Source organism: Elephantulus edwardii, unplaced genomic scaffold (genome assembly GCF_000299155.1).
Source record: "Elephantulus edwardii isolate Elephantulus edwardi_28Jun2011 unplaced genomic scaffold, EleEdw1.0 scaffold00314, whole genome shotgun sequence".
In the NCBI taxonomy this organism is placed as follows: domain Eukaryota; kingdom Metazoa; phylum Chordata; class Mammalia; order Macroscelidea; family Macroscelididae; genus Elephantulus; species Elephantulus edwardii.
The window spans coordinates 806,659-820,555 of NW_006400064.1; the positions used below are offsets into that span (position 1 = coordinate 806,659).

The following is a 13,897-nucleotide window of genomic DNA, read 5'->3' on the forward strand; positions in this document are numbered from 1 at the left end:
GTTGTGGGAGGATATCAAGGGTATCATCCAAGAAGAGTGCAAACGTTCATTACAAAGACAGAAGAGGAAGAAAAGACCAAAATGGATGTCATAAGAAACTCTGAAAATTGCACTGGAGCGCAGAGAAGCCAAAGCAGAGGGGAAAATTCAAGATACTAAAGAGTTGACTAGTAGATTTCAAAAGGCAGCACGGGATGACAAAGTAGAATATTACAATGAAATGTGTAAGGAGGTAGAGTCAGAAAATCAAAAGGGCTGAACTCACTCAGCATTTCTTAAGCTCAAGGAACTGAAGAACTGAAGAAAATTCTGCTGAAGATCACTAAAAAATGGCTACATCAGTACATAGATAAAGACTTTCTAGAAGTTCAAGTAGGATTTAGAAGAGGCTGTGTCACCAGGGATATCATTGCTGATTTCATATGGATCCTGGCTGAAAGTAAGGAATACCAGAGGAGTCATTTGACTATGCAAAAGCATTTGACTGTGTGGATCATAACAAGTTGTACTCTGGCTACTATATGGGAAAAAATAGGGAGCTCAGGTGGCCTAGTGATAAGAAGCTATGCTGAAATTCCTAAGGCAGGCAGTTAAAACCCACCACTTTCTCTAAGGGAATAAGATCGTCAGTCCCCTCTGGTGGGATTTACAGTCTCTGAAAACCCACTGTAGCATCAGCTATGTGTCAGTTCCAACTCAATAGCACACAACAACATATGAAAAAATGTTAATAGTCTCAATTGGACTCAAATGGTTGTTGTCTTCTATTCTAAGCTTTTATTCTTTTCTAAGTAAAGAATTACGTAGAACAAATGTATGAATATTGTTATTATGTGCCAAGTCGTTTGCAACTCATAGCGACCCTATGTGTAGCAGATCTGAACCCTCTGCTCTATCCTGAGCCAACCTCATTGCCTCTGACACACCCACCCCCAATACCCCAGTCACTGAGTTAATCTCTCTCATCCAGGGTCTTTCGCTCTGTCCCTCCACCTTCCCAAGCATCATGTCCCTCTTCAAGGACTGGTCTCTCCTTGTGACATACCCAAAGCACGTCAGACAGAGCTTCAGAATCCTTGCCTTTAAGGAGCAGCCTGATTTTACCTTCTCCAGGATGAACCTGTTTGTTCTCCTAGCAGTCCATGCAATAATCAATAATATTCAACGGAGAGATAGCTATGGGCTAAGCACCATCGTGTGGGAATCACTATCCTGAAAGAGTAACCTCAGCCCCTCAGCCAGCCTTTCAGTCTTCACCAGTCAACAAAGGTATTCAGCAGGTCAGACAACTGAGGGAGAAAGGCTGTCATGGCTATGAGCTACCCAGAGCTACCACCTGCTTTCTCCAGAAAACTTGTTCACAACTGGGGTTCCAATTCAGTGTCCCAGTTTTCCCTTCCTTGCCAATAACACTGGAACTGTTTGGGTCTGGGAGGTAGTAGAACCTGAGGGAGCTCTGCGGTAAAGAGTGGAAGGTGGGAACCTGGGTTAAAACTTGGTTTTCCTTGTCAATCTAGCACAGACTAAGATAAATATATCTGGTCATTTCCATTTGCAAGCTTTTTGTTGACAAAGACACAATTGTCAGTGCTGTTGGGGCATCACATGACGTCCACCTCCTGAAGATTGACAACCGGGAGGATGAGCTCATCACAAGAATCAACTCCTGGTGCACTCACTTAGTAGATAAGGTGAGTACAATCAATCAATCAGAGAGAAGATGGAAATCTTCTCTGGGCAGTATATACTACTTTTAATTTAAAACTAAGAAGGAAAAAGAAGAATTATAGCCTGTCACAATGAAGACCCTATTTTGATCAGTCAGAGATTTTTAAAGCTTCCATGGTTAATTTTATAATTTCTACTTCACCTGGATTTTTGCTGCTTGTGCATGGTGGTCCAGATGGGCAAGTAAAGGGAAGTTTTATGGATGTGTGCTTTTTGGGGGTGGTGTTTGATATGTAGTACTTCTCTTCCCTGCCCAAGAGAGGGGTCCTCGATGCTTTACTTAGGGTTTAAGGATGCTCAAAGGTGTTGGCTTAAAACTCCACAAGGAGAGGGAAGGAGACTGCTGCCAAGGGCCTGGATGACTCCACTTGGGGAGTTTGTGGCTTTTTGCTGCTTGTGCGTGGCAATCCAGATGTTGCCAGCAAGTAAAGGGAAGTTTTGAGGGGTCGTGTGCTTTTTTTAGGGTCGTGTTTGATGTGTAGTACTGCTCTTCCCCTACCTCCCCCCAGATGCTTTGCCTAGGGTTTAAGGTGGCTCTAAGGTGTTGGCTTAAAACCACAAACAGGGAGGGGAGGAGACTGTGGCCAAGGGCTTGGATGACTCCACTCTGGGAGTGTGTGGCTTTTTGCTGATGTTACATGGCAGTCTGGTCCGGATGGGCAAGTAAAGAGAAGATTTGGGGGTCATGTGTTCTTTTTTTTTTTTTTTTGAGTCATGTTTTATGTGTAGTACTGCTCTTTCCCCCTCAAGAGTGGGGCTCATGAGGTTTTGCCAAGGGTTTGGTTGTGTTTGGTTGTGCTTCCAGACTGATTAATGCTGGGAAGCAGGAGTAGCTTCCACTTCCTAAACTAGATACCTCTGGAAAGTCTACAAACTCTGTGAACTCTACAACCTCCCTAAACCATAAATTTACAGAAATGATGGTAGTCATAGAACAGAGTTTAGGTCTTTTGTGCAAAATTTACTCTCAGTAGTATTTGACTTGACAACACTTAAGCACTGCTAAGTGGAACTAGTGCTGTGTTATCTGGTGGAACACTCTTCCACTTTGTACATCACTTTTTGTCAATGTGTAGTATGAAGTAACCTGGGTTGCTGTGCTGTTGAACCTTGTACCACTAGGGTATCAAATACCAGAATGGCTTCCCAATGTGGACAGTGTTTGGTGGAGCTCCCAGTTGTAAAACAGGTTTGGAAGCAGGAGTGGCATCTAATTCCTAAACCACATGCCTTTGGAAACTCTACGAACTTGTAGAATTGACGACAGTTATGGAAAGGCATTAGGTCTTTTGTTCATAGAGTCGCTATGAGTCACACTCAATATGGCAATCAACAACAACAACTTCATCTGTATTTGTTGTTGTTACTTACTATTTCAAAACACAGGGAATTTGTGTACAATAGAATGAAATGTTGTTCAGTCCCACACCATTCACATAATTGTTACTGGAAAACCACTATTCAGCTGCCTGTCACCGTAAAAAACAATGTTGAAGAGTTGGAACAGAGAAAGTCAATATATTCTATATACTGGTATATAGGAGACAGGGGATATGAACTTTCCAAGTTTTCTCAAGGAAAGGAAGATATGAGGGAATATGTGTAAATTATTTTAAGGACATACAGAAGAACTTATGTTTATTCAGCACTGGAACATCAAGAAGCCATATCTAAAGGAAAATGTGTCGAAGTAAAAGAGCTGAACAGACAATTTCAAAGGGCAGCTAGAAAGACAAAGCAAATTATTATAATGGAATGTTCAGAGAGTTGGAATTGGAGAATAAAAATGGAAGAACTCGCTCTGCATTTCTCAAGCTGAAAGAACTGGGGGTGGGGGGTGGAATTACACCTCATGTTGCAATACTGAAAGATGCTAAGGGCAATATATTGAATGACCCAGAAAGCATCAAAAGAAGATGGAGGGAATACACAGAGTCACTATATCAGAGTTGACACTGAAAAATTTCAGGAAGTACCATATGAACAGGAGTCAATGGTAATGAAGGAGGAAGTAGAAGCTGCATTGAAGGCATTAGCAAAAAAAATAAGGCTCTAGGAATCGATGGGATACAGACTGACTTGCTTCAATTAACAGATGCAGCCTTGGAAGCATTCATCAGTCTATGCCAGGAAATTGGGAGGATGTCTGTCTGGCCAGTAACTTGGAAGAGGCCCATTATTTGTTCTCATTCCCAAGAAAGGTGATCCAAATGAATGTGGAAATTATCGAACAACATCACTGATACCATATGCAAACAAAATACCGCTGAAGATGATTTTAAAATGGCTGGAACAGTACATAAATAAGGAACCGCCAGAAGTTTAATCAGGATTTAGAAGAGGTTGTGGGGCCAGGGTTATCATTGCTGATGTCAGATGGATCCTGGCTGAAAGTCTATTTGTCTATTTGTGCTTTATTGACTATGCAGAAGCATATGACTGTGTGGATCATGACAAGTTGTGCTGACACTGAGAAGAATGGGAATCTCAGAGCACTCTACTGTGCTCATGCAGAACTTATACCTGGATCAGGAATCTATTGTGCAAAAGGAGCAGGGGAGCACTATATGGTTTGGAATTGGGAAGAAAGTGTCAGGGTTGTATTCTCTCTCCTTACCTTTTTAATCTATATGCTGTGCAAATTATCTGGGAAGCTGGACTCTATGAAGAGGAATGGCACATCAGGATTGGGGGAGATTCATCAATAGCCTGTGTTATACAGATGACACAATCTTACTTGCTGAAGTGAGGAGGATTTGAAGCACTTGTTGCAGAAGATCAAGGAATGCAGCCTTTGGTATGTATTGTAATTCAAAATAAAAACAAAGATTCTTACCACTGGACCAATAGGCAGTGTCATGATGGATGAAGAAGAAATTGAAATTGTCAACAGTTTCATCTTGCTTAGATCCACAATTAACTCCCTTGGTACAAGCAGTCAGAAAATAAGGCAACACACTGCACTGGGAAAATCTGCAGTTAGGGGCCTTTCCAAATTATTGAGGAGCAGTGATGTTAGTTTGAGGACTAAGATGTGCCATAGTCTTATCAATTACTAGCTATGCAATCAAGACCTGAACAGTGAATTAGGATGACAGAAAAAGAATTGACACCTTTGAGCTGCGGTGTTAGAGAAGAGCAATGAATATCCCATGGAGGGTCAAGAGAACAAATAGGTATGTCTTGGAGATTGTACAGCTGGAGTGCTCTTTGGAGGCAAGAATAATGAGGCTTTGCCTCACATACCTTGGACATGTTGCTACGAAGTGCTCTTCCTTGGGGAGGGAGATGATATTGGGAAGGGTGGAGGGTCAGCAAGGGAGAAAATGACCCTCAACCAGGTGGACTGACACGGTGAGTGCCTCAATGGGCTTTTGTTTGTCGGGAAGTGTGAAGACAGCGCAGGACAGAACAGGGTTCAGATCTGTTCATAGGGTCACTATGAGTTGTGCTCGATTCAGCAGCATTTAATACCACCACCACAGTGTCCTTGATCTTCTATAGCAAATGCTTCAAGTCCTCCTCAATGCATACCACCAGAGCTTCCTAGGCTTTCAGATTAAGAAGGCTGACATTCAGTTGACAAAAGCAGCCACCTGCATCTTCTTAACTATCCTTAATTTTGCTAGAAATTTCAGTTCCATTTAATTTGCTAGGTTTCAGTTCTCTGAGAGATCTTTCAGGTGTCATGTGACTGACTCATATATAGTAACTTTTTAGAGAGTGGCTATCTTGAAGAGACTCTTGAATGCTAACCTTCATAATATGAAAGGCTAGGGAGCTTGTGAAAAGGAACTGATGCACAGTGAGGGTGGCCGAGAGATAAACAGCAAAGGTAGCAGTTATTCAGTTAAAGTTAAAAAAGAGTTAATGTTTTTCCTTTCTATTCACTGAAAACATCATCTCTGATATGAGGTCAGAAGGTCTTATCTATTTTGTTACTGGAAAGGGAGTAGATCTCAGTCACAGATTACAGGATGAAGAGGCAAACATCAAAAAGATTTCAGCTTTAAAAAAAACAACTAGATTTTAGCTTGGTAGGTCTTCCTCAAAACAATATATTAGAATTTTGTAAATAAACCAGTATTTTAAAAAAATACACAGAAAACCCTATTGTTACAGGCTGAGAGGATAAAGGATTCCAGCCTGATGAGGTTACTTTCATTTGTCCTTTAGACTAAGAGACACTCTTAATTTGTCTTTTTTTATATATTTATGTATTTACTTACTTATTTACTTAGTGTGTGTCCCATCAAATTGGATCTGACTGGTACAGGAGGCGATTGTTCCTCCTTCTTCAGCAGAGCATCTGGTGGATTTGAACCGTGCACGTCTGGGATTGCAGTGCAGTTTCCTGCCCCTAGGCCACCAGAGCTCGCCGAGACACTCTTATTTTTAAAATATTAAAGAAATGTTGGTCATCATTTTGTTACAGTATGATTGCTGGGAAGTTTGCATTTATTGTTGGCTTATAACTAGGGAGATTACTTTCCAGCACTATACTGGTCATAATAGTGGTTTCATTGGCTGATAAACAGTAGAGCACCAGGCTTTTCTTTCTAGTCTCAGTTGGGAAGCTCCATTGACATTTTTCCATCCTGAGTGACCCTAATGGTATTTTAAACACCACTGGCACAGCTTTTAGTATCATAGTTACTCACAAGCTACCACAGTTTGGCAAACTGACACAAGCATGTTGGCCTCAGATACAGCAAGACAATCAAGAGGGGTGAGAGCCTTGAAGAGGGTAAAGTAAAGGAGGACTTAAAAGTATGTGAATCATTGTCTTCCCTCACACTAGACTCAGTAAAAGATGTTGTTGTTGTTGTTATGTGCCATCATAGCGACCCTATGTACAACAGCCCTAAACCCTGCTCTATCCTGTGCCAATCGCATTGCCTCTGACACACCCATCCCTATTACCCCAGTCACTGAATCAATCCACCTCATAGAGGGTCTTCCCCTCCTGCACTGTCCCTCCACCCTACCAAGCATGATGTCCCTCTCCAAGGACATGTCTCTCCTTACAACATGTCCAAAGTATGTCAGACGAAGCCCCAGAATCCTTGCCTCCAAGGAGTAGCCTGATTTAACCCTCTCCAGGATGAATCCATTTGTTTTCTTGGCAGTCCAGGGTACATTCAATACTCTTCTCTAGCACCACAGCTCAAAGGCATCAATTCTCCTTCTATCCTCCCTAGTCATGTCCAACTCTCTGATGCATAACAAGTGATTGCAAAGACCATGGCCTGTATCAGGCACACCTTAGTCTCCAGAGAGACACCATTGCTCTTGAGTACATTAGAGAGGTCCCTATTGCAGATTTTCCCACCGCAATATGCTTTTTGATTTCCTGGTTGCTGGTGCCAAGAGTGTTGACTGTGGAGCCGAACAAACTGAAACTGTGAACAATCTCAATCTCTTTGCCATCCATCCTGATGCTACCTATTGGTCCAATGGTGAGAATCTTTGTCTTCTTGACATTGAGCCTCACTCCATACTGAAGGCTGCAGTCCTTGACCATCTGCAGCAAGTGCATAAGATCCTCCTCAGTTTCAGCAAGCAGGGTCGTGGCATCTGCATAATGCAGATTGTTAATAGATCTTCCACCAATCCTGATGCCACACTTCTCTACTTTGTATTTTATTTATGGACGTTGTTTGGTCTCAACCCTAGATTCACACAGATGAAATCATAAGGAACCGCAAACGGGTGAAGGAGATCAATCAGTATATTGACCACATGCAAAATGAGCTGGACAGCCTGGAATTTGGAGATATACTCGATTAGGTGTGTTAGTCCTCAGTCCTCATGCTGACTACCTCTGCGAAGGGAGTTGTTAGAACTTCTCATTCACCTCCTATCTATCACTGTATCTTTTCCTACCCTGGAACAATTTCCAGATGTAAAAAGTAATAAAAGACTTATGTGACCTGTTCTCCATTCTTGAAAAGAAACAAGAATTCATGATCTGTGTAAGGAAAAGCCCCAAGGGGGTAACAGATTGTCCTACTTGGCCAAGAGTCTATGCATGACCCCAAAGGGAGCAGTGATTAGCCTGGGCTTTGGTGCATTAATATTAACAGTTGTAGATCCATTCCCTTGCACACTTCAGCTGGAGCCCTCCCCTCCTCTGGTTCCAAGGAGTTGTAGAGCAAGGACAGACAAGGGGGCACCACTGCCATGGGCCTGGAATAGCCACTGAGACTGACAGACAGGGGCCTGAGCCCCATAGAAGGGTTAGCCACAGGTGAAGTATTGGCATCACCTAGACTAGGTTCAAGTCTCACTCTAACACATCCCCCTCAGAGGCCTCTGTCTTGTGAAGTATGCCAGCATTTACCTAAAATGCTGTTGCAGAAGCCAACAGTGGGCAGTGGGCACAGATGGTGGTTTCCATTAGTTCTCTAGTCTGACGACACTGGGCTTCTGTTCTCTAAGCTTAGAGTCTTTACCACTTGCATTCTTCAAGGAGCCTTCAGTCACCTGAGGCCATGGAGATGACCATGCAGAAGATATCTAGGTGATGAAGATATGAAGGTTATCATGTAAGACACCTGGGAATTGAGGACATGTAGGGAGACAAAGCACGGAGAATGTGTCAGGGACCATGGGGTGAGACTTGGGAATAGAAAATTATTAACTCTGTGGAAGATCTAGACATTGAGGACAAGGAGATGACTGTATCAGGAAACCTGGATACAGAGGGTATTGAGATGACAAGGTAGAACCTGGGAGTGGAAACCATGATAAGACTGTGGAGAGATCCAGGCGTGGAAGACATGACAATGACCATGAGATTCCAGATATGGAGAACATGAAAAGGACTGTGTGGAAGAGATTTGGGCATAAAGGGTGTGGTAATTATCATGTGAGGGTACTCAGGCATAGAGGACTTGGAGATGATCATGTAGGGAGATCTAGATATTAAGGCTTTGGGAGTGGCCACGCATGGAAAGGGGACTGCGACAGAAGGCTTGAGGGAGGTGACCATGTAGGTGAACCAGGCATGAAAGTGATTGTGTGGGAGAACCAGGTGTGGAAAGACATAATGGTGACATTGTGGAGGAACCAGGATATAGAGGCTCTAGGAAATGACCATATGGTCAGTCCCAGGCTGAGGGCATGATGATAACTGTGTGGGAGACTCAGGTATAGTAGGCATAGAGATGACAGTGTGGAGGAGAACACGTGATGGAGAATGTGGAGATAACCACAATCTGGAGTAGACCACGTGAGAACACCCCGACATGAGGATGTGATGATTTTGGGGGAGGACAAGATAGATATGATAGTGGAAGATCCAAGCAGGGAGGACGTGACTATCTTGGGGAAGGTGGAAGTGGATGACACAGAGATCCCAAGCATAAAGGAGATAGAAGTGACCATACTTGAGCATGAGATTACACAGTCACAGCATAAAGACTGTGGTGGGGACTGTGCTGGGCACCCGGAGAGGGAAGGCATTATGTTGACTGTGGTATCAAAGGTTTATTGTTCAAAATGTCTTTCCTAGCCATTGATTAGTTTTTTATGTTAAGTATTGTATTGAGGAAATAGGATTAGGGTGGAACACAAACTCCATCCTACTAGAGGCTTAGATAAGCTCAATGCTCCCATTCTTTTGGGATGTGCGTTCTCTTGGGACACAGTATCCTGCTGCACCACAACTGACAGTCTATAGGATCTTGGCCCATTGCTCTCCAGTCTCTGCAGCACTGGCCTGCATCACCCAGTCACGTGAGTCATTTCCTTGGGGGGGGGGGGTTGAGTTTCTGTGAGATCTTCTAGTGAACTACAACAATCAAGGGTTGTAGAGTAGGGAAACTGAACAAAGGAGGAACAGATGATGTCATAAACCATGGACTGGTAAAGCACATCAAACATTTGGGACATTTTTTTCCTTCTGCCTTTTAATAAGTAGTCTGTGAATGATCTTTGCAGAATGGACTGTAAATCTAGTGACCATGTGGAGAGGTCTGAGCAAGAAGGACTTAACAGTGACTTTGAGGGGAGACATAGAGGTGACCATATGAGTGCCTCAGTGTGAAGGACAAGGATGTGACTATGTGGAGGAACCTAGGTGTGGAGGACATGGACGTGACCATTTTGGGAGTCAGGTCAGGGGCAGTGGAAGTAGCTATACTTGGAGGGCATGACAGTGAACCTGGTAAAGGATGTTGGCACAAAAGGTGACTACAGCAGAAAAGGGAGGGAAAAGATACAAGGAGTACAGAGTCATTGTACCAAAAGGAATTGATCAACATGGATTAACTTAAAGAAGTAGTACAGGATTAAGTACCATTGGTAAAGAAGGAAGAAATCCAAGCAGCACTGAAGACATTGGCAAAAAATAAGGAATTCATAGAACATCAGTTGAGGAGTTCCACCAAATAGATGCAGTCCTAGACATGCTCACTAGCCTATGTCAAGAAAAGTGGAAGAATCCACCAGATGCTCCACTGGAGAAAAAAGGGCAATCTCCTCCTGTGCCATTTGGACCTCATTCGACAGTATACAACGGGGGTTAGGGGGTGAAGAGAGAGAGAAAAAAAAAAGTGGAAGACAATTACTTGATCAACTGACTGAAGAGATCTATATTTATTTGTCTTTAAAAAAAAGGTGCTCCAACAGGGTGGAAAAATATATACACATACATACATATATAAGGTGAACCAACACATTAGCATCATATACAAGTAAAATCTTGCTGAAGATTATTCAAAACGGCTGGAAGAGTGCATCAACATTTCTGAAATTTTAAATTTCTGTAATTCAATCTGGATTCAGAAGTCATGGAATGAAGGACTGATCATGTCAGATGTATCTTGGCTGAAAGTTGAAAATACCATTAAGACAATTTAGGTTTTTATCTGTGTTTTATTGACTATGCAAAGGCAACTGACTGCATGGAATCATAACAAATTATGACTAATGTTAAGAAGAGTAGGAATCCTAGACACTTGTGTTACATAGATTAAAAAAAAATACCAAAAACCATTTTTCTGAACAGAACAAGGGAACCCTATAGTTTAAAATCAGGAAAGTAGTATTAGTCAGGATTGTATCCTTTCTCCATATACCTTCAATCTGGATGATAAGCAAATCATGTGAGAAGCTGTACTTTATGTAGAATATAGCATCAGGATTGGAGGAAGACTCATTAACAGCCTGTGTTATGCCAGTGACTTACTCTTGCTTGCAGAGTGAAGATGACTTGAAGAGCTTGCTGCAGAAAATCAAAGACTACAGCCTTCGAGATAGATTATATGTCAACATTGGGATAAAAAAATCCAAACAACTATGATCATCTCACCAAACCTGCCATCTCACCCCAGCAACAACAGCAAAGTTCAATAGGCCAGCAAACAACAAATACTTGTGAGGTTGTGGAGAGACTGGAACTCTTATTCACTGCTGGGGAGACTGTAAAATGCTACAGCCACTATGGAAGGCAGTCTGGCACTTTCTCAAAAAGTTGGAAATAGAAATACCATTTGATCCAGCTAATTCACTACTGAGTATACATCTGAAAGAAACCAGAATCACTACTTGAACAGATATATGCACACCCATGTTTACTGCTGTGTTATTCACAATAGCAAAGAGCTGGAAGCAAGCCAAGTGCCTCTCAACAAATGAATGGACAGAAAAACTATTGTGCATTCATACTGGAATGTTATGCAGCACTGGAAAAACAATGAACTTGTAAAACATTAAACAACATGTAGGAGCCTAAAGGACATTATGTTGAGTGAAGTATCTCTGTCACAAAAGGACAAATATTGCATAACACTGCTGTTACAAAATAGGACAGATGGAGGGGTTGGGGAAAAGAGTGGAAAGATAATGAACACTGTATTAGATCAGATGAGAACTGTCTGAAAGGAATTAGGCATTATATGTATGACAACAATCTGGAACCAGAAGTGCATTGTGGGGAGTAGGGAAGGGTACGAAAATGTGCAAGAATGAAAACCATTTTAGATGTTAAAAAATTTTTAAATCCTCACTACTAGATAAATAGGCAATATATCATGATAAATGGAGAAAAGATTGAAGTTGTCAAAGATTTCATTTTACTTGGATCCACAATAAACATTCATGCATGGTAAGAGTCAAGGTATCAAAGGTACATTTACATTGGTAAAATCTGCTTTCAAGGACCTCTTTTAAGTGCTAAAGAATAAGGATGTCAGGTGCACCTTATCCAAGTCATGATACCTTCAATTCTTCCTATGCAGTTACAAGTTGGTCAGTGAATTAGGAAGACCAAAAAAGAATCAATTCCTTTTGAAATATGGTATTGACAAAGAGTCCATGAAAATACCATGGACTACTCAAACAACAAATCTTAGAGGAAGTACAACCAGGGTGCTCTTTGGAGGTAAGGATGGTGAAATTTTGTCTTATATACTTTTGACACGTTGTCAGGAGGGGCTGGTCCTTGGAAAAAAAAACCATCATGTTGGGAAAGGTAGACTGTCAGTGACAGAAAGGACAACCCTCAAGGAGATAGACTGACACAGTAACAGTGGACTTGAGTATGGCAGAGGTTGAGGATGTCACAGGAAAAAGGCAAGGCTCACATCTGTTGTTCATAAGCTCACTATGGACTGTAGTTGACTTGATGTCACCTAACAACAATCTTTGAGCCTGGAACTGAACTCACTCTTTTGGCTCAACTATGACAAACCTGTAAGGTGAATAGTACCAAGGTACTCATTCCTAGAACAGGTAACTATACAAGAGTATAAGGAGGGCATTTGTCTAGGGAAATTCTTTGGACAGCAGGAAGGGATAGGTTCCTGTAGATGAGACTCACCCATGGAGGAGATGGAAGCCACTGTGAAGACAATCCTGGCTGAGGCTCATAAAGAACTGTGGAAGAAATGAAGATTGGAGAGATTTTAAGTGACCCTGGTGGAGCCACGGATGAAGAACATGATGACCATGATGAAGGAACAAAGAATGGAATGACAGTGACTGGGTGAGTGGGAGGTTGGCATAGAGGAAGTTACTATGACTATGTTGGGGGACATGGTTATTGAAGATAGCAGCCATTTATGGGGAAGACTTGGGGATAGAGCATGGAAAGGTGACTGTGAGGGCAACCTAGGTCAGGAGGGGGTCAAGTTTGGGGTGGAGAGGAAGCAGGGAGGATGCAGACATGAACATGTTGAAGGATTTGGGACCACCGGTGGGTGTAGAAAGTCCAGGCTTAGAGGATGTGGAGAAGATTGTGTAATAGAGGATGTAAGGTTGGAGGATCTAAGTATGGAATACCTGGAAATGACTGTATAAGGATTGTTTCAGTGGTTGTAATACTTCCGTAATAGAAAAACCACCAGTGGATGGTTTGGACAAATGTTATTTCCTCCATGTAGGAGGCTCTCACTCACTGCCATCAAGCTGGAACCAACTCATCGCTGACCTTCTAGTGGGTTTTCTCAGGCTGTAAATTTCACAGGTAATTTCCCATTTTCTCTCCTACAGCCACTGTTGGATTTGAATTGCCAGACGCTCAGCCTCTGGATTAGTGTGGGAGCTCCCTGGTTGGAAGGCTAGAAGTCTCAACTCAGAGCACCAGTTACAGGGAAAGATTTGTTCTTTTGGCTCAAGGGAAAGGTCCTTGTTATAACTCATTCAAAGTCTAGAAATTTCTCAGCACAGGGATTGAAGGTCTAAAGCATATAAACACTATGAGCTCTTCTTTCTGGTGCTACTAGGCCCCCTCTCTGTTCACTTCTTTTTATCTCATTAGTTATTAGTGACCCTAGCCAGAGCCCAGGGAAACACCCTTTTATAAGGATCAGAGCTGTGACTTGAGTAAAGGTGTTGCATCCCACCTTAATCTTTTTTTAAAAAAATTATTATTAAATTTTATTAGTTTTAGTGAACATTTACAGAGATTGTGGGTTTTCATTCATTCATTGTTGCACTGTTTTCTCTACCCTCCTCCCCAGTTTGTTCTTCTTCCCCCCCCAAATGTCTGTTTTAATTGCCAATTGCCACAGTGCTTGTCGAAGCCAGTTCTGATTAATCTCCTTTGTCAGTGTGTCCTTTGCCATTCCCTATCTCTCCTCCCTGAGAGAGACTTCACCCTGATTCATAAGGAAAAGGGGATGGCATATTCTCTTAGCTACTTCCTGCTGAAAAGGGACGCTGT

The 13,897-nt window shown here is 42.2% G+C and overlaps 1 protein-coding gene across 1 annotated transcript in view; it reads left to right on the top strand.

Moving 5' to 3' along the window:
* LOC102852207 (leucine-rich repeat-containing protein 48-like) overlaps positions 1 to 7,518 on the top strand; it is a 156,054-nt gene extending 148,536 nt beyond the window's left edge. The window contains exons 11-12 of the mRNA XM_006901182.1: positions 1,560 to 1,691; positions 7,405 to 7,518. Coding sequence (XP_006901244.1) covers positions 1,560 to 1,691; positions 7,405 to 7,518 — 246 coding nt within the window. The remainder of the gene's footprint in view (positions 1 to 1,559; positions 1,692 to 7,404) is intronic.
* Positions 7,519 to 13,897: the final 6,379 nt, after the last annotated feature.